This window comes from Carex rostrata, chromosome 1 (genome assembly GCF_964058835.1).
Source record: "Carex rostrata chromosome 1, lpCarRost1.2, whole genome shotgun sequence".
Lineage (NCBI taxonomy): Eukaryota > Viridiplantae > Streptophyta > Magnoliopsida > Poales > Cyperaceae > Carex > Carex rostrata.
The window spans coordinates 3,739,853-3,762,148 of NC_135918.1; the positions used below are offsets into that span (position 1 = coordinate 3,739,853).

At 35.4% G+C, this 22,296-nt stretch overlaps 1 protein-coding gene across 1 annotated transcript in view; it reads left to right on the forward strand.

Annotated features, from left to right (window-relative positions):
- LOC144552705 (leucine-rich repeat transmembrane protein kinase family protein) overlaps positions 1-22,296 on the forward strand; it is a 31,341-nt gene that overhangs the window by 8,442 nt on the left and 603 nt on the right. The window contains exon 2 of the mRNA XM_078300703.1: positions 19,403-21,975. Coding sequence (XP_078156829.1) covers positions 19,403-21,975 — 2,573 coding nt within the window. The remainder of the gene's footprint in view (positions 1-19,402; positions 21,976-22,296) is intronic.

A 22,296-nucleotide genomic window follows, 5' to 3' on the forward strand; every position in this document is an offset into this window, starting at 1 on the left:
GTTATCAACAGTGACCACCGTTATACTCCAAACCGCTCAGATTAACCTATCGTTGTAACAGTCCCCTGTACCATTGCAACGGTCAGCACCACTTACTTTTTTTTTTATTAGCTCTCTATAAATAGAAGCTATACCAAGGTTTGGGGTATCACTCTAACCGCCTCCAACTTCAATATTTCATATTTACAGATCTAGAGAAAGCCGTTGTCGCTTGTGCACTCCAACTTCAATATACACAATCAATCTCAAGTTTATTCAATCAATCAACTAACTCCTAGAGTGATCCTGCGTGATCAAATCATTTACTACTTCAAGCCTTGTGCTCATCTAGCAATCCTTGAGTCCTTGCGAATCAAATTGTCTTGTTAGGGCCGTGTGACTTCCCAGAAGAATTGTAAGGGCTCACTACCTTGTACTCATTTCTCATTGGGTAAAGAAAGACGCGCCATCTAGAAGGTCACGAGCTCCGGAGACGTAGGCGTTAATGACGAATTCCGTAAACAACTCTCGTGTCCAGTGTCTCTAAACTCTACTATTTATTTTATTTACTTAACATTTAGTTTAGGACTAAGTTATTCTAGTTTCCACCAAGAATAACTTATAGACACGGTAGAATATTATTAAATAGACAAAAATATAAAAAGACCTATCCCCCCCCCCCCCCCCCCCCCCGCCTCTAGGTGCCTTTGGGACCAACATAGGATAGAGTAAGGTATGGATACCCACTATTTTAAAATGCGACCACATATTCTTATGCAGTGATTTTTCGCATACAGAATCTTATGCAGTCAAGTTCATACAGTTTTAAATATACAGACACATAGACGGTCCATACGGACTTGAAAAAAATTTAAAAATTATTTTGCAGTGGAGGAGATTAGAATCTATAACCTTTATATTATGATAAAGAGCACAAACCACTCAACTAAATAAGTCTTTAGATATAAATTAGTTTTATTTTATCTATATTTCTTTAACAAAGCATAGTAAAACCGCACATGTACTTCTGCATACAAATTTGCATATGCGGCATGAGGCCTTCCACATACATGAACAGAAACCGCATTTGAAAATACTGTGGATACCACTAGGGGTGTCAATGGCACCTTTTTAGCCGTTTACCTGACCCGTTTCGTATTCGATAAGGCGGGTATGGGTAAGTTTTTTTTTTCATTAGTTTATCGAGTATGGGTTAGAAATTTTTTTCGTTAATCAAATGGATAAGGGTATGGGTAATAACTATTTCGTACCCATTACCCTATATGGTAATTATAAAATCTAAATATATATATTCAATTCAATTTTCAACCCACCTAAATATATATATTCAATTCAATTTTATAAAAAAAAAATTAGTTTTTTTATTAAAAATGCAATTACATATATGTGAAATTAATGAGTTTTTTATGTTTAATTTGTAAAATATAATAAAACTAATTATTATATTAGTAATATTTGTTATTACCCGCTACCGTTTTGTTACCCTATAATATTAACGGGTAAGGGTAGGGTAGGGTAAAGTCACTTTTTAATGGGTATGGATAAAGTCAATTTTAATGGGTATGGGTATGAAAATGTTTCCACCCAATCCGTAACGTACCCATTGACACCTCTAGATACCACACTACTTGAATTCATTTTCTTAATCTTAATATATTTAAGAGATTTGATTTACATATTAACTATTATATAAAAAAATGGGTTTAATTTGAATTTTGTGAATTATATTGGAACTTCCGGTTCTGTAGTTCGGATTTTGGGATTTGACGAATTCATATCCTAATTTTGGTCCCTAGCTAGACAGGCATTCATATCTTAATTGTACATCAATGTAAGACAGTTGTAGTTTAATATTGCTAATATTTAACCAATGTTTTCAATTATTCCTAACTCTTTATCCCTAATTTAAAACATTGTTTGCATATCTTTGAAAAAATCTATATATGTATTTGAACTGAATAATTGCACGAAATATTCGAATAATTATGATTTCGTGTAGGATAAAAAGACCAAGATCATATCGATATATCATATTAAACATGATTTGATTCGGACTAGAAAATATTAAATTTACAACTACATTTATATTCAAATTAGGTACATTTAAAATAATGTTTTGGCAACCCCTTCCCATTAGCTTATATTGAATTGGGATTAGTCTAGTTCAGATGAACGTTGAAATTAAATTGATTTGACTCCTGGACCTCACCAATTATGGCCTCAACCTCAACTTCTTCAGTGATTAGACCAACTCGGTTGTGGTCTTTGCAAAAGGGTGTCCAAAATGGTATGCTGCAGAACATATCACTCTCGGCAACAACACAGGATCAGATTCACTGGAGGTGGTTGAACAATGGTGAATATTCGGCCAAATCATTCTACGATGGGGTGGTAAGTGGAGGTCGAACAAGGTGGAAATTTGAGTTCACTTGGACATTAAAAATGCCACCAACAGTCCGAATATTTGCGTTTCTCTGGTTATAAGGAAAGTTATTAACTCACGATGTAATGGAGCGTAGAGGGTTCAACTGTGATCTGCACTGTGTGCTATGTCAGACACATACCCTCGAAACCGCATCTCACTTGTTCTTTGAATGTAGCTATGCGGTTCAATTCTGGACAAGAGTATCACTTTTACTGGCACATGGCCTGGTACATGTTGAGGACTCTGTGCAAAAAACGTTTTATAATTCTTTTATGATGTGTAGGGATCGGACTCAGGGGCGGACGCAGGATTTTTGTCAGGGCGGGGCAATAATCGGATGCAAATAGCTTATCGGGTACAATTCAACATAACAAAAAAAAAATACCAATCAATATAATAAAAATCCTAAATTACTTGAAAAAAAATCAACAATTCAACATTTATAAGAAATTTGAAATCAACATTTTAGTTCAACTTGGCAGCCTCTGCCTTTGAATTCAAAAAAAAAATAAAAAATAAAAACATTTTGGTTCAACTAATTTTCGCTATTTGGGATCAACGCCTATTTGGGCTCCGCTAATTTGTTTCGCTCAGAGTTTATATGGGCTCCGTTCCGTCTATTAGAATTCCAGAATGGGCTACAGGGGGGCAATTTGAATTTCAGGGAGGGGCAGAGGTCCGAAAAGCAGATTTTTAGCACCATTTTTTAAAATCCAGCAGGGGACAGCTGACCCCGCCTGTGCTACAGTGGGTCCGCCCCTGGTCGGACTGATAAGCAGAAATGGGGAACTTTCTTCTTTTCAGCGGTTTGGTTTTTGTGGAAAGAAAGAAACTGCAAAAGATTTGAAGGCAAATTGAGGGACCCAAGAATAGCAGCAGAAAAATTAGTGCAGGAGGCGAGGGTATGGTTACAATATTGCTGAGCAGTAGCTAGTAGTGCTTTACTGTTTTAATTTTTTAAATAATGTTGTATGATTGTATCTGATAGCTCCTATCAGAGTTTCAAAAAAAAGAAATTAAATTGATATCAACTAATCAAATAAAAAGTGCTGCAGCTACATATAACATATCTATTATTAGAAGAGATGGGACTATGGCTACGGTTTTGTAGGGAAATGAGTGCAACTGGGCATAGACAACGGCTGGAGATAACAACGATGAGAGAATAGCAGCATAATTTTTTAGCATTTGTTCGTAGGTTTGTGATGTAAACACATTTATATAATTTAATTTTAATAGTCTCTGTCAATTTTCGGAGAGTAACTTTTATGCTGACAATTGGATATTCAAATTAAGTTGTTATTCGTTAAATTTGGGGCATCTTATTCATCTAAAGGAAGCCAGCCAGGAGATATGTTAGGTCTTAGGTGTATTTTTCAATTTCAAATTTACTGCCACACCAGAATAATTTTTCGACATAAATCTGGTCCATTAAAATGTATTGAGATTCTGTGCTTGCACACATCTTGATGCATCCCAATGGACCAGATCTTTGATGAAAATTTTCAGCGTCACAGAAGATATGCAGTTGTATTCTTCTTTGAGTTGAAATAAAAATATAATTTAATCTTTTCACTTTAATTAAGACAATACATAATACCTGAATTTTGTCAAGTTTACAAACTGATAATAGTAATATATATCTTTCACTGTACAGTATTAAATACAATTTTTTGTTAGGATTGAGTTGCGGTTGGTGATAATGTAGAACAGTGCCTATGCACTTGTAAAAAAAAAAAAAAAAAGTCAGTGAATATATCAACAGAATTGCTTACTAATTTCTGATTAAGCAAACAGGGGTACAAATTGGGTATGCAAGTAGGCGTCCGCTATGAGAAGGGTTTACCTCGAAATCTTAACCAAATTTAGCATTCTGCAGTACAACGTTCCTGGACCTAATTAATTAACATATAAATAATAATACAGCATTAGTATACGGTATAATAATTGATCACATCGAGATCCGACCTAATGAGGATCCTAATCCTTGAGCTTTGTGTACATATTAAAACCTCTTCCATGCTTTCTCCACATAACACGGCTTGTCGCGCATGATACAAACACAAGCACCGAGGAAAATTTAGCTGGGAAATGAGATATATCATTATCATATTATTTTTTCCTAAGTGAAAGTTACTTGGAACCGTATAAATTATCTTTTAACTTGGATACTGGTTTTCTCTTTTTGACCTCAGATTTATATTCGGAAGAGATATAGATAAAAAAATATGGAATATATGGAATAAGGGGTGGTGCATTGAACATCAGACTAAATTCAATTTGATATTCGATTAAAGTCATTTGATATGCATCAAAAATCCGTGCAAATAACTTTACAAATTTTATACTGATCAACCACGCGCAAAATTTTATGCGAATCACACTTGACTACTTTTGAGAGACACTATGGAGCTGTTTGTTTGTTACAGGATTGTACGAGATAAAATTTGACGGAAATGAGAACTCACTATTTAATTTGCGAGAACCCATACTTATAGACATACACGGAATTAATTATGAGATTATGTTCAAATGAGTCTTCAGTTATAATGTGGGATTAGTTATGAAAAATTTTATTTTTCTTTCTAAAATATTTAACCCTATACAATTATTAGATGTAATTAACTAAACTGGATTTAACAACAACATGACAATATTAATTAATTATTATTATGTAAAATACAAATATTTATTCTTTTATAATTATGTATGTATTTAATGAGATTGGTCTTTTTTTATCTCATGTTTGTAATCTCTCTTTTTTATGAAAATTATATTGGTATATGTCGCATCTCAACTTAATTCGTAAAAATAAAGAAAGAATAAATAATAATAATAATAATAATAATACTAATACTAATAATAATAAATGACGTTTTATTTTATTTCTTAGAATTAATTTTTATTAATATACCATATTAAATTTTCTCTTGATTGTCAAAATGATTATTAATTGACTACTGCAATTAATATTTTTATGCTGCATTAAATATAAAAAGCATTTTTCGAAAAAAAGAAAACAAAGAGGAAGATGTTGTCTGAATCTAAATTTCAATTAGTCACACATAAATAAATTTAGGAAGCAGCTAATAGTCCTCCAACTCCAGTTCCTCAGAAATCTCCAGAGATTTTCAACTAATTCTGTAAACATCAATACTAAATCCTGTAAACTAATTCAACAAATCCTGTAAACATAAAAACGCGTGGAAGCTGTTGAAAACGCGTGACAGCTGTTGGGGACCACCTTTTGTGAACATACACATAATATCCTGTAAACATACACATATTATCCTGTAAACATACACATATTGTCCTATAAACATACACATATAATTATGTAAACATACATAGTGTACTTGAAATTATAGCAGTTGAAATTATGGCTAATATCCTGTAAAAATGCACATATAATTCTGTAAACATATATAATGTACTTGAAATTATAGCAGTTGAAATTATGGCAGTTGTGGCAGTTAAAAACGCATCAGAACTAAGTTAAAAAAGGGAAGGCTTTTATACACAGGGATTTTTGGAGAACTGTAGCCCGGGGGACATTACATTTTCTCATAAATTTAACTTTGTAGGGCGCAGAAAGTTGCACGGCGTTAGGTTAGCTAACGGTGCGGATCTCATGTGAGGGTGAGTAGAAATGCTCCCGGTTGGGCTCAGTGCTTTGGTTCATGGGCAAATCACCGAACTCAAGGGAAGGCATTCGCTCAGAATTTGCTTTCTGCTTTCCTCCTGGTTCACCCCTTGTGAGGACCTACGTTCATGATCAGTTGTCGTAGGTTTTATTATTTGCGATTGTAGGGACGTTTTACTCCCGATGATCGGCGTAAAAGCGCAACGCAAGTTTCGGTACGCTTGGGGGCGTACCTTTTAAAACCGCGGTTACACCTTCCGATTAGGGTTGCAAGTGTACAACCCTATCGAGGAGTATAATCGGGTATCGATCCACAGGGACGGTTCCCTTATCTAGATATTTACTTATCTCGACTAAAGACTAGAAGTGAGAAAAAAGGGGTTTTGGTGTTTAATTTTTCCTAAGGTATCAACTCAAGCAATCACACAATGATATAGAATAGTAAATGTGCAAGAAAAGGTATAAACTGTGTTTTGATTTGGGATAAAAGGTGTTTCAAGGGTTTCAGACTTCATCTCTGATTTGCCTCTAGTGGTACGGCCCTTACCAAGTTGGTACGGCCAGGCCGCACCAACCTGGTATGACCAAGCCGTATGGGGCTTGGTACGGGTAGGCCGCACCACTCTTGTAAGGGCCGTACTGGTTTACCAGAACAGAGCTTACAAGTTCGAGTTGATGCATTTCTTGCTGGTACCTCGTATTAAACTCTTGATAAAGGTTCAATTGACCATACCTAAGGTTCCTAAACCTCAACTCTCGTTTGTTGGTTCAAGATCTAAGTTTTGGATTCAATTCTTCACCTTCTAGGGTTTCTAAACCTCAACTCTCGTGTTTTGGTCCAGATCCTCTAGTTGATTGATTGGAGATCTAAGGTAACCTCTAATCTGTCGATTAGAGGAGAATTCAACCTTTCGGCTTCAATTCGATCAAGTCTACCTAAAGGGATTGGTTTGGTTGAGAGAAGGCAATGGTCACATGACCTTGTTAGGGTTGATCTACCACTATAGGCACACCACATGCAATCACAGAAACACAAAGCAATCAAGACAAGCAAATTCACAATCAATTCAATCACAAGAGTTCATACAAGATCCAAATCAAGAAAAGCAACACAAATCAAGAAAATCCATCTACAAACCCTAGAAACAAAAGTCTACTACTCACAAGTCATGGATCTGTCCAGATATACAAGAAAAGAGATAGAGAAAGTCATGAAAGAACTAGATTGAAGATCGGGAATGGAGAAGGTGTAGATCCGTCGATTCTCGCCTCTTCCTCTTCCTTGATCTTCTCTTCTTGCTCCTTTGCTCTCTTTCTCTCTTTCACTGAGCTCTCAATCTGGAATGAAGTGGAATCCCCGAAAATGGAGAGATCCCTCGCTTTAAATAGCCTCTGCCAAGATTTGAATCCTGTCAGGCGGCATCTATGTACGGCCCGTACCAAGGTGGTACGGCCAGGCCGTACAAGATGGGAAAGAGGCTGGATCGGCTAAGTCTGGTAAGGGCCGTACCAAATCTGGTAAGGGCCGTACCAAGTCTGGTAAGGGCTGTACCAAATCTGGTAAGGGCCGTACCAAATCTGATAAGGGCCGTACCAAGCCTGGTAAGGGTAGGCCGTACCAAGCCTGGTAAGGGCCGTACCAAGCCTGGTAAGGGCCGTACCAAGGTGGTACGGCCAGGCCGTACCAAGCCTGGTAAGGGTCGTACCAGGGAGTCCAAAAACGCCGTTTCTTCGTGTATTTTGCTCCAATCCTGCAGAAAACAAACAAACTCTCAGCAGTACCAAATTCTAAGGATATATCAATGAAATGCACATGATTTTGACAATTTAGAACGTGAATTTGGTACGAAATCAAGTCAAATATAGGCTAAATATGCGAGGTATCACCCGACGGGCGCAAGCCTCCGCCGTTAATTACATCAGAAAGACCTTTCGAGTCTATCTGAAGACCTCATGCATTCCGGGATGTGTGCCTATTTTAATTGAACCGGATAATGGGGCTAAAAGGGTCTCATGCATAGTCTGTTTTGGTCATCTGGTTGGTTCTCATTTGATTTATGGGTATGTTTTGGTAAATTGTCATGATATATGCATGAATTTGTGTGTTTGAAATGTGAGAATATTCATGAGAAATGTCATTTGTGTGTTTTTAATTTGAGAGAAGTATTTAAATATCATTTTTTATATTTTTATTTATAAAAATATGTCAAGAGAAGGGTATTTTGGTCATTTTAGGTTATGGCTGAGACCTGAACATATTCAATTTTTATTTAAAATTGTAGAGAATTTAATTTGGGTTCATTTGGGACTGATTTGAGACGATTTGGACTTAGTATGAGAAAGTTATGGTCAAAAAGGACTTGTTTGTAAGGATTTTACACTTTCAGGGACCCATTTGTAAATGTCCAGGGTCCCGAGGCTGTGATTTGGACTTTTGATAGGGTCTGGAGTGTAAACTGGGCCTTTAAGGGCTTGTTTGAAGAGATTTTATGCTGACAGGGGCCTTTGTGTAAATTTACATGGGTTTCTCTGCATATTTTGAATAAACAGAGGGTTTTATGTGCAAAAAGGGATCTTCTGGTCACATGTGGACTTTAAGATTGGTACTGGGCTTTGAGATTTGTGCTTTTGGGCCTTTGAGATGTGCACTGACCATTGGATTGAGATCACTGGGCTTTAAGATTCGTATTATGTTTATTTAAATTCATTTGAATCACTGACAAAGGGGTCCCATGCTGTCAGGAGCCGTTTGATTCATAGATTTGAATTTGGGCCGTTAATCACAGAGATTGCTTCAGGATTCGTGCAGAAGGGTTCCCCGGCTAGGGTTCATCCCCGACAAAACGAGTTTGGCCGACTCCGGCCACGGCAGCGCCGGCCAAAGGCATGGCTGTGATCGTGAGGTCATCAGGAGTCGATTGGTATCATTGTCAGCCGCCGGCAATCGTTGGAGGCGGCGGAATGGGCATCTATAGTACCTATCAGTACCGATTAATTTCCAGATTAATTCTAATCAATTTCTTTGGAGTTTCCTTCAATTGATTGGTCATTTAGAGTCGTGTGAGACTATAGGGGACACTGGGGATGTCAATTTGAGGTTTAGAGAAGCTTTGGGCATGTTTTGAGTTCTATGGTTTCGGTTTCAGTACCGAATTGGTACCAGAGGTGGTACAAGGAATTTTGAGTAAAATTAGACACTCAATGAGGTCATGTATATCATCTGGAAGGATTTAAACCATCTTGGAAGCATTGATTTGTACTAGATTGAGTTCTGGATCAAGCTAGCCTGATTAACATGCAATTTTCAACATTTTCAGATTAATTTCTCTTGAATTTTATATAAGATGTATGATTTTTATTTCATGAATTCAAAGATGTACATGTCAAGGATTTTTGTTCCAAATTTGGGATTTTTCTGAGCTCATTTGCTTAGTCAAATGGCCTTGAATAAAGCTCAGGGGTATTGAGGGTAATTTTACCATTTTAATTACAGAATTTTTCATTTTTAAAAGCTGAACTTTGACAGATCATAACTCTGTGTAGGAAAGTCCAAATGATGCAAACTTTTTATCAATTTTATGTGTTTTGATGTGCTCTATCTGACTGTGAAGTTCATTTTTCAATTTGGTCCTTATATTTGTCAGAATTGCCAGATTTATCAGAAGAGGTCAAAACAGTGCTTTTCAGTGCATTTTTTTGTACCAGTGGCACTTCTAATGCAATTAAGTACTGAGGCTGGGTCTGTCATGGTACCAGGGACTGGTACAAGTCCTTTCAAGGTCTGGTTTGATTCAGAACAGGTTTTCAAGGGCTTTGAAGCCACTGTTTATACCAGAAACACCTAAAGAAGAGATCAAAGAGTTCAAAACTTGTCAAATCATTACTTTAATATATTTTTAACATGTCAGAGCTTGGAAATATGCAGGGAGACCCCTGATTGTTTTAAAAATCATGTTTTGAGCATATCCACTCGATTTTAGAGAGCAATATCATTAAAACTTCATTAGACAAAGAATGTAAATGGCATATGGCAGTATAACTGCTGCATATTTACATCTTAGTCCTCAGTTTCTCACTATTTGCAATTAGGTCCTCCAAAATAGTGAAATTAGCCATTTTAAGGGCATAATCTCACCATTTCTTTGGATTTAGTTGCAAATAGGCTCTCTCAAGGGAACTTAGGGTTGAGAACTGCAAAGGATGCTCACTTGCTCACTTTAAACAGTCCTTGTGTGTTTATCTTTTGTTTAAGTCACTTTTTCCTCTTTTTAATCACTTTTAATCAAAGAAATTAAGGGGTTAGATGAGCAAGGATGCCCACTTGCTCACTACACTCATCCTAGCCCTTAATCAATTTGCAAAAGTGATCAGAGGAGACAGAAAAGAGAAAAGTGAAAGAAAATGAAGAAAAATGTGCTAAAATATAACTTTTATGAAATATTTGTATTAAAACAGCATATTTTTGTATTTTAAATGTTTATGTACAATGTTTAAGTGTTTTTAAGAGAGATTATTGCATCAAAAAAAAGAAAAGAAGCAAAGATGTAACAAAAGAAGATCAAAGAACAAGAAACAAGCTTTATTAATGAAAATTGATACATGAGGTGGCCCCCTAGGGGCCTTACATTGAATCCAAGCTCTAATTACCTATGAATTAGGCTTGCTTATCACAGAGGGAGCTTATGGTGTGTGTGCACCACTGTATGTATGTAGATGTGTGTGTGTGTGTGTGTGTGTATGTAGCTTGTTGTCTCTTCTTCTATGTGTATGTCTCTCTTTCTTCTTGTCTGTGTGTGTCTTTGTTCTTCATTTGAGGTGCCCTTTTATAGGCAAAGAGCTCAGCTTAGGGTTTGGTAGGGCTGAGGTGGTCTCATCTTGACCAGAGGTGTTTGATCAAATGTCTGTGGTTGATTGGCATCATTCCATGTGTATCTGTGTTGGGGATCACCCAATTGAGCTTTGACACATCATAAATCGTCTGTTGTATGATTTGTAGCCTTTGGATTGCATTGAAAGCAGTGTAGGGCATGATAGCCATTGGATGTACTGCCATATAGAAGAGGCATGAAGAAATGCATGCTCCCAGCCTCTGAGATGAGATTCCCCTATTTTGGACTGATCTCAAGTGCTCTAGGCATGAGGAAGGGTGTTAATAGCTGTATCAGCTATGTTGTATTAGACCCGAGCCATTTCAAGGCTTAACATGGGCCTTTCTTAATTACTGAGCCTCAAGCATGCAGGGATGACAGAGAGCATCGTATAATGTTCCTTATCATGTTCCTAGGCGCAATTTATCATTAGGATAACGAATCCAATGCTCTCAGCCATGACCAGAACTGAGCTAAAGCTCTTCGTTCAATTCATCTTATTTAATCCATTAAACTTCAAATTGAGAGCATGAATAGTATCGCCTGAGTGTATTGAGCATCCCTGTCGAGTTTCAAAGCTTGATTGCATCTCTAGCTTGAGTTCACAAATTTGTTCTTCTTCTCTTCTCGGCTCAAATTAAAGCTTGTGAGAAGGAAATAACCGTTGAGTTTTAAGCAGAGAGAAGAGGGAAGGTAGCTTTCTCAATCTTACCTGATCTTTACTTCAATTTCATCGAATTTGAAGCTCAAAATTGAGCTCAGGCCGTGAGAGAAATGAGGAAGACAATGTCAGGGATTGGGCCCCGCTTGTCAGCCGCACTGACATGTCCTCTCTCTCTCTTTCATTTCTTCTTTTCCCCGCATAGGCTTAGTGTACCGTAGGCCGTATAGAGAGGCAGTGGCATGGCTTATGGTGCTCCAAGAGCACGCAAAACGAAGGGACCAAAGGCGCTGAGTTTAAACTCAGCGCTTCCTTTGTTTGATCTGGCTGGTCAGGGTGCATCATGCACCATTGCACTGCCACCCGGTGTACATAATTCATTTCTAGTGCACTGAGTCTATCTATCTTCAGAGATCAGCGAAATTTCACTTCTGCTACTGACCGGAGGGTCCCATTTGTAAGGTGGAGGTTTGCAGCTCCCAATTTGTACCCAGAATGCTTAGGGTTATTGCTATGAGTACCCAGGCTGAGGTGGCACCATTCAGAGGCTGCCATGTCAGCAATTCTTTGAAAATCCATAACTCTTCAATCGTTTGGAGTTAGAATCTGAATTTTATATCAAAATTCATGGTTTTAAATGTAGAATATTACCATGAATTTTAATAGGTCATTTCCCTTCATTTCGGGAAGATTTTAAACCATTTGGCGTCTTTCCAAGTATTTAAATTATTACCAATTTCTGTTTATTTAATTGGCAATATTTTAGGGTACAACAAACTTAAAAATATGTATATATATGGGCTCTTGATAAATAAGACACAAATCACACAATGCATGAGTGGACTGAGACCCAGATAATAAAAAGGAGGCCACGGGGAATAAGAGTGAGGAAAGAGTAATTGGAAAATTGAAAATGAAGTATGAGCTCATGAAAAATTTTCTATCAAATTGTATTGACGTGAAAACCGAGGTAAGAATCAAAATGAAAAAAATTATGGAAATAAACATGCAGCCGGACACACAGACCCGACATTATTTTTACTCAATTTTTAAAATATTTTAATAAAAATAATCAGGATTTAAAAAAAAAAATTAAAAATACTCAAAGTGTGAAAAAATTCTGCACTCCCGAATAAAAATTCGGAACCGTGGAATATTTCCAAGATCCGTGCTGAATTTAATTGGGTGCTTCAAGATCCATGCTGGACTTAATCCAAAGGTCCAAACAATTCAAAATTTCAATATGGTATCATTTAATTGGTTTAAATTTTGTTTCTTTAATAAATTCAAATCAAAAGTTTGTAAATTTTTGTAATTATATTCGTACATATAATTCGTATATTTGTTTCTCAATTTAAGATTCGAATAATTCAATTTCCTTTTATATAATTATATATATTCAATTAATTCTCTAAAATCCTAAATGTACAAGTTTTATAAATTATATATTTTATTTAATTTCTGAACGACCGATTAAAATGAATCTAAAATTTTGAAATATAGATGAACTATGAAAATGTAAATTAAAACTTTGAGATTTACAACATAAAATAAAGTATAGAACCAATAATTAGTTATAAATCAAAAATTCGTTACAAGTTCCATTGAACCATTTAGAAAAGAAATTTAAAATTTGATTTGTATTAATAAATAAATAATTGAATTCTAATTAAAAGTATAATTATACGAAATTATTCGTACAAATAAAATATAGAATTTATAAAATTCGTTCATTTAGGATTTTTAGAGAATTAATTGAATATATATAATTATATAAAAGAAAATCGAATTATTCAAATTTTAAATTGAGAAATAAATATGTACGAATATAATTACAAAAGTTTACGAACTTTCGATTTGAATTTATGAAAGAAACAAAATTTAAACCAATTAAATGAGACCATATTGAAATTTTGAATTGTTTGGACCTTTGGATTAAATTCAGCACAGATCTTGAAGCACCCAATTAAATCCAGCACGGATCTTTAAAATATTCCACGGTTCCGAATTTTTATTCGGGAGTGTGGAATTTTTCCGCACTTTCGTTTTTTTTAAATTTTTTTCAAAATCCTGGTTATTTTTATTAGAATATTTTAAAAATTGGGTAAAAATAAAAATGCTGGCACACAGGCCCTAATTGGATATTTTTTTACATAAAATTGTTTTTAAAAATTTTAAGGGTGTTTTCGTTTGTCACGGGATTACACGGGATGTGATTTGATGGGATAGAAACTCACTTTTGAAAAAGTGGGAACTCACAGGCACAAGTACGCATAGGATTGATTATGGAAATGTGCTGAAATGAGTCTTCGGTTGTATCGTGAAATTAATTGTGGAAAATCTTGATTTATTATTAAAATACATGTATCTATTTCAATTTCTTATCTATTTAGAAAAAAATTTGGTGACTTTTCTGTTTATTTTGTTCTAACTGAAACAATATGTAGGTAACTTTATTTTTTAATTAGTAACAAATAATTAAATAATATTGTGCGATAATAGTGTTTGTGCATTTCTCAATCAATTAATTCTTTAACTTTTTGTCTTATTAACATTTTAATGAGCAATTCTAACAAAAATAACAGCATCTTTAATGCTACATCAAATAAAAGAAGAAATTGCAGGATATTAAATTTAGCATGTTATAATTTAATGTACTTTTGTATTTTCATATTATTTATAATGTTCAATGCAAATAGCATTTGTTTTTGTTTTTTTTTCATAACTAAGTACCACTAGCTCGAACTGTATTATTTATAATATTTAATGCAAATAACAATACTTCACTAGTACAGGTACGAACTGGTACCGACCTTGTGTCAAGAGTATGTAGTTACATAAATTCATTCCAAAATTTTAAAATTACATAAGAACAGCCAACATAATTCTCAATAACATAATAACATTCTTACAATTTGATTAATTTCAGTCACAACCGCCAACAGAAAAAAACAAAACAAAAGGGAAATAAAATTAAAATCTTCTTACCTACCAATACCACAATACCAATACCTCTAACTTGCTGCCGTTACCAAGACTAATCTTTAGCAAAATTGGTATAGACTGAAAATAAATTATTAATAATGCAATTAAATATTAACATAATGTTGCTTATTAATTATTATTTTATAAAATATAGACATTACATATTAATTATTAGTTATTATTTTATAAAATATATATTATAAACATTTTAAAAAAAAAACAGTGTCCTAAATAGCGCGCTATAGCATTTTTGGAACCTAAATGCTAAGCTATGGCATCAAAACGCTCTATTTGAGCTACAAACGCTATAGCGGTAATAGCAGTCCGCTATAGCGTGTAGCGCAAATAGCGCGCGCTATGCAATATGAGTTGTTTTTTCCTTTTCAATTTATATGGACTTTAAATAAAGGCTCAAATTAGATTTTAACCGTGATCTTTTTGCAATTGACGTACTAAGCTTCATATTAAACTATTAATTTTTAAATGAGAGATCCATCAAATGAAATCAAATAAGGAAGCTACAGCAAGCTAGAAATAGGAAAGTTTTCAAGGAACAACCATCCCAACGAGCAACCTAGGTAATTTTAAGTTTTAACATTTAATTGAAATCTTATATCACTTTGATTTTGACTTTTGTTCCTATTTCTTAATCAATTATGGTACGAATAACAGTCTGTCAGAGAGATGAAAAGTTACAAGAGATCCCCTAATTTGTTTTCTATTCTGCGAACTGGGAGGAGGTGGGTAAAATTAGGACCTTTATTTTTTTAATTTGGGTAGTTTGTCTTTACTTTCAAATATGAGGTTAATTTTACTTTTTACTAAATTAGTGAGTAGTTATGTTTTAGTGCAAATTTATGTTACTTTTTTTTCTTTTCTTTCTTAAAGTAACAAAATAATACTTACTATATGGTAGTTGGAATATTTTGAATAGATTAAGATAGTTTAATTATGCCATGATGTCTATAATATAGTACAAATGTATAATTTAATTTTTATAAAAATAAAAAATGCTATGTAGCATAGCTTTCACTATAACGTTGCTATTCGCTATAATTTTTTTTGTAGGCTCATAAGTGTAACTAATTTTGAAAATATATTTTAGATGAATTTTGTGTAAATATAATAACTTAACATATGAGGTAGATCTGTTGAGTTTAAAATATGTGATTAAAAAGAAAAAAAAGAAAAAAATCTGTTCGGATTGATCCATATAATTTATCCCACAATTGAAAACAACACAAGAAGAATTGTGCTTATATATATCATGATGGGTGCATAGTTGCATATGTATTTGAGTATAAAGAGAGAGAAAGAAGAAATTTTCTCACTGAAAAAGGAGAAAGTGTGGGGCCCAACAAAGAGAGAAGAATGGGAAAAAAAATTTTGCTCCGAGCTCGCGATTTTTTTCCTACCTTTTTACACTGCGCAGGGATACTTTGGGGGGGAAAAACGTGGAAAAGAAGGGAAAGAAAAAAAAAGTCTGCCGAACGGGTCTCGGGATAAAATGATGGGTTCTCCCCAAAACCAATCAATTCCTCTTAAAATCCAAGGAAACAAGCAATATGGGTGAGAAAGCTATAGAAAAAGACTCCATCAATTCTATCGATTCTAGGAATCGGTGGAGGAAAAAAATTATTTTCTCTACCGATTTCTAGAATAGGTGGAGCAAAAAAATTTAGATTTATCTAACATCAGCACTATTGGTGATCCGAAAATAGATCTACCGATGTCTAAGGATCGGTGGAGAAAATGTTTTTGTGCCTCCATCGATGTCTAGGATCAGTGGAGTTTTTTTTATAACTTTATCACAAATAGTGCTCGTGCCGTTAAAAAGATTAATAACAGTTCTTTTAAAAAAAATCCCCTAACCAAGCTGAATTCAGATTCAATGAAATAATTCAACCTTTGGGTTTTAAATCAGAATTGTCTGATTCGAATCTATGATAATCTACCTGAAGTGGAGCGCACACATTCCGAAAGATAAATTTGAATCGCAAAACAATGTCGAGCGACGAATTAGAATCGGACGGTCCCAATTCAAAACCCCAGTGGATCCGGAGTTCCGGACCCAACTGAGCTTAGATGTTCCTACTTCCCACCTCCCCCCGTACAACATACTCTTTTTTTTTTTTTTTTTTTTCAAACTGCTTTGTAATGCTTTACATTCCAATACTGATACTTCAAGCTCAGAATATGTATGATTGCCCAAATACACATAGGCAAATATAAATGTCCAAACAGTTTCTACTGGACGATTTTAATTTTAGATCAAAATTTGAGCTGTCAAATTATAACTACTGAATCTAAATACATTTATTCTTCTTCCTTTTTTTTTTTTTGCTCACTGACCTTTAAAAAAATACATTTATTCATTCATGAACTATTTACGTGAAATAACTACAGAACAATCGCAGCCGAATTTTCTATATATTTAAAAATTTAATTTGAAAGTTTACATTTGTTAAATAAAAAAATCAGGTATTACCGTATTATGGTATGTACAGCAGAAGAATGGAACAGAATGGGAATTGGTGCGAACACAAATCCCTGGTGCAAATCTCCGGTCTATTCAAACTTCAAAGTCACAGTCAATTCGGTGGGGCCCGAAAGAAACGTCTGATGAGAAGACTCTGACCTGTCTAACAGTCCAAGTCTACCCCTCACCCCCCGAATTCGTATCACCTAAGGTAGAATATTTCTGATTTGATCTGGACCGTCCAATCAGAATCCTCACAATTAAAAGCGGTCCCTGGCGTTCCATCTTGGTCCGGATTTCGATCGGACGGTGGAGATCCAAAAATAAATATTCTGTTACCTCAGAGAATATTCGTACATCAGTAATACCAGATTTTCTGTGACAGGTTGGGTCGAAAACGGGTCCAAGACAATATAATGTCAGGGATCAATGACTCGTCATATTAATGTGTCAGTGTAACCATCCTACAGATGTGAACTTTAAAATAAATTAATTTTTTTCCTTTTCGGAAATTTTCGCAAATTCATACAATCATTGTGACTTCCAAGTCAAACTCCCTTGCTTCAATGACCCAACTTGCACACTAAGTTGTATTGTCTCGGGACTTGTTCAAATTTATAAACAGTACTAGGTTCGAAATTTCGTGTTATTTACTGATTTGTGTAATCTGTACTTTATTCTTCTGATCATAATATTTAGATTATTGATGAGATCTGATAATTACTTTTATTTATATAAGTATTGATCAGTTACTTAAGATAGAATCAAAATTGATCAATGCAGAACCTGAACATTTTGTAATAATTTTACTTTCAAGTTTCAACACCCGACCAAATTCTTAGCTGACACGAATTTTTTTACAAAATCATAACAAATAAGGTTATTCCCTAAAAATAATTGTTGTCGCGTCCATCTAATTTTTTAAAATATATTATATTTACATTAAAATTCGAAAGGTGCTTACTTTCCCACAAAAAAATAAGCAACTTTTCTTACTTCTTTCTTTTTTAATCTAATTTTAATTTTATTCGATTATAATAACCTAATTTTAAAACTTTTAAACAAATAATCCTGTTTTCTCAACATTTAATAAAACAGCTAGCAAATCATTTTTCATTTTACAATTTGTAGACCTAAAAACTCTATATTGCCTTCAAATTTCAGTATACCATCTAATCAAGACATTATAAAAAAAGAATTGATTTGCATTGACTAAGAAAATTCTTTACTTTTTTATGGTTCAGTGCTTAATGAATATTTTTTTCTAAAAGCATGGATGGATTGAAATTGAAAATGCTCAATTCAGGAGTAGCTGATTAGTTATTTAGTTCAACAATAAATCAATTTGTGTATTTTTTTTTATTAAAAAGTTTAAAAATCATAGAATTGCAGATCTATAAATTTAATTTAAACTTCATCTTTCCGTTTGTTAAGCATGCTGCAATAAATAATGATTTAAAATTAGGCACTGAAACGTAGAGGAACAAACAAAAGGTCGCCGGCTAATCAAGATATCGGGTTTATTTTGTCGGAAAAAATAAAATAAAAATTATAAAATAAGAAAACTGACTTGTAAAAATTGTAAACGGAAAAACTAAAAAGCCGGACTTTCAGACATCCGCTTTTTCTCGACCCAATTAATAGTTCTGTCTTTATCTTGGTCTTCGTTCAAATACTCGTTAGTCAAGTCTCTAACGAATCCCTTTTACACCACTGTAATAGCAACTTTGCATTAAAAGTTGATTTGGAATAAAAGGCGGAATTTTTAGCAAAGCTAACCCACTGTCTAATCGCGACTCCTAGGTCGCTTTGACTGTCTTAGTCTATGCACGACCCCCGTGAATACAAATCGCCTCAGGTAATAGAATATTTATTTTTAGATCCAGACCGTCCGATCATAATCCGCATGAATATTAAAGAGGTCTGTGTATTCCAGCTCGGGCCGGATTGGTCCGAATTGTGATTGGACGGTCTTGATCTAAACAAAAAATTATGTTACCTTAGAGGAGAAGGACCTCCGCTCCATGAACCAAGAAAAGTAAGTGCAATCCGGGCAAGAGCACGTATGTGAAATTACTTAGTAAATTGTAGAGGATCTGGATCTCTGTTTCTTCAGTTTCCACTCTGCCATTCCATTCTCTGGCACAGACTCGCTGTGGAGTATCCAAATGATCTCCCTTCTTTCATTAGAAATTCCCCGTTTCCTTTCTCACTCGGCATTTTCTTTCTCACACACGCGCACACTCACACAGAGAGGTTTTTAAATTCTGAGCATAAATCACTAAACCCCAACCTTTCGTTCAGAAAAGAGTGAAACTTCTCTCTCTCCTTCCATGGGGAGGTATTCGTATCTCTTCTCCTTCTTCCTTTTGTCGGCTCTATGCTCCTCATCTCAAGCCTCAGCTGCGCCGCTCAACCAAACACAGGCTAATCTCCTGGGAAAGATCTTCGAGATTCTTCAATCCGATTTATCTGTCCCCAGTGGCCGTTTGAACCACGGTATCAACACCAATCCGTGCAACTGGACTGGTGTCACATGCTTTAACTCTTCTTCCTCTGAGGTGGTAAGCAAGCTATCCTTCTCTGACCTTGGCATCTCCCCTATTAACTCTTCTTCTCTAACTGTCTTCTTTGGTAACCTCTGTTCTCTCGATACCTTGCATCAACTGGACCTTTCAAGCAATCGCTTGAGCTCTTTGCCTGATTCCTTCTTCTCCAACTGTACCGGTCTCTCTGGTTTGAAGAATCTTAACCTGAGCAACAATGGGTTAGAGACACCAATTCCTGATTTCTCCAAATTTGGACATTTGGAGGTCCTGGATTTGTCTTTCAATAACTTGAATGGTACTATTGGTATGAAGTTGGACTCATTGACCCAATTAACAAGTTTGAATCTTTCCTATAACCTATTGACTGGTACGGTTCCGCCGCTCATTAGCGATCAGGAAAATGGTACCTTGAAGGAATTGGTGTTGTCCATGAATAATTTCACTGGTAAGATCCCAGACGGTATCTTTAAGCACAGGGACCTGACTTTATTGGATCTCAGCCAAAACCAATTAACTGGGTCTGTACCCGATAAATTCAACAACCTTACCAAATTGAAAATCCTACTTTTAAATGCAAATTATCTGTCAGGACCCATCCCAAGTACCCTAATGAACCTCATAAGTCTTTCTCGATTTGCGGCTTATCAAAACAATTTCAGTGGATGGATTCCAACTGGTCTGACAAAGTACATAAATGTCTTGGATTTGAGCTATAATAATCTAACTGGAGAACTCCCTACTGACCTCCTCTCTGCTCCTAATTTGGAGTCCATTGATTTCACCGGAAATAGTTTAACAGGATCAATTCCTGTGAATTTATCTCGTAACCTCTATCGGGTGAGACTGGGTGAGAATCATTTAAATGGCACTCTTCCTACATCTATTGGAGAGCTTTCTCTTTTGATTTATTTAGAATTAGATGGGAATAACTTGAGTGGAGATATACCGAAGAATTTGGGAAGCTGCAAGAATCTGACGTTGATGAACTTGGCTTCGAATAACTTTGAAAATGAGCTTCCATCGGAATTGGGGAACCTTTCGAATTTGGTGGTAATGAAACTCCAAATGAACAAAATCAGTGGGAGAATTCCTTATCAAATTTCAAATTTGATTAACTTAAGCACTTTGAATCTCAGCCAGAATGCCCTTTCTGGGGAAATTCCTTCCCATATTTCGGATTTACAGAAGCTCTCAAACCTGAATTTGCAAGGCAACAATTTAAGTGGTTCTATTCCGACTACAATTAGCAACATGGCCAATTTAATGGAGCTTCAACTGGGAAATAACAAATTAAATGGCACAATTCCAATAATGCCTTCAAGTCTCACCACAGCACTAAATTTGAGCCACAACTGTTTTAGCGGGTCCATTCCATCTTCTTCCTTCAGCAACTCGCCTCAACTAGAAATTCTTGATTTATCACACAATAACTTTTCAGGTCCAGTACCTGATTCTCTGACCACTCTCCAATTTCTAACCCTTTTGGACTTGTCAAACAACAATCTCACTGGTACACTTCCGACCTTTCATAAGTGGGTAAATGTAATAACTACCGGTAATGCCCTTCATGCAAATTCTTCTGGGGAACAAAATCCTAACTCTAATCCTAAGAAAAATGTGCACACGAAGCTTGCCATACTGTTTTCTGTACTTGGGGCTTTTGCGGGGCTTCTGTTGTTAGCAGGTCTAATTGTATACTCATTGCCAAAGCGGTTTTACCGGGTCAAAGATGTCGGGATCCAGTCGGATGATAGCACCCTTCCCCATATCATTAATGGGTGTTATATCACGACTAATAGCATCCATACTGCAAACATTGATTTCTCTGAATCAATGGAGGCGGTTTTGAATCCGTTAAACGTGTTTATGAAGACCCGGTTCTGCACCTACTACCATGTGGAGATGCCCAATGGGTCAGCATATTCAGTCAAAAAACTAAATTTCAGCGATAAAATAATCCAAATCGGGAGCCAAGATAAATTTGGCCATGAGCTTGAGGTTTTGGGTCGGCTAACAAACTCAAATGTGATGGTACCTCTAGCCTATGTACTAACTGAGGACAGTGCCTATCTGTTTTATGAGCAGTTGTGCATGGGCACAGTATTTGATGTGCTTCATGGTAGTGGTAATGCCTTGGATTGGAAATGTCGGTACAGTATAGCTCTTGGTGTAGCCCAGGGCCTTGCATTCCTTCACGGTTGCACGCATCCAGTGCTGCTTCTAGATCTCTCTACAAGGTCATTGCATCTGAAATCTCTGAATGAGCCCCAGATTGGTGATATCGAGCTTTATAAGGTCATCGACCCGTCTAAGAGTACTGGTAGCTTGTCTACTGTTGCTGGTAGTGTTGGGTACATTCCACCAGGTACGGAAGTGTCAGCTGTGTATTATCTACTGTGATTTAAATATCCTTGTTATATTGGTTTAGTCATTTGTTTTTGTGTTGTCAATTTTTTCTATGGTTCTTGTGCCAGTTCTGAGCCTGACATATTCAACACAAGACTGGTCCTAATAGAAACCTTTTCCAATTATATAATTAGTACTTGCCATCCCTGGTTTAGGGATTGATACGGTACCAATTTGAATTATTGATGCTACGGGCATAGCTAGTTTGATTCTATACCTGGTAATATTAGTTAACGGCATAAATTTTTAAGAATTGACATTTCTGTGCCTCAAATAGAAA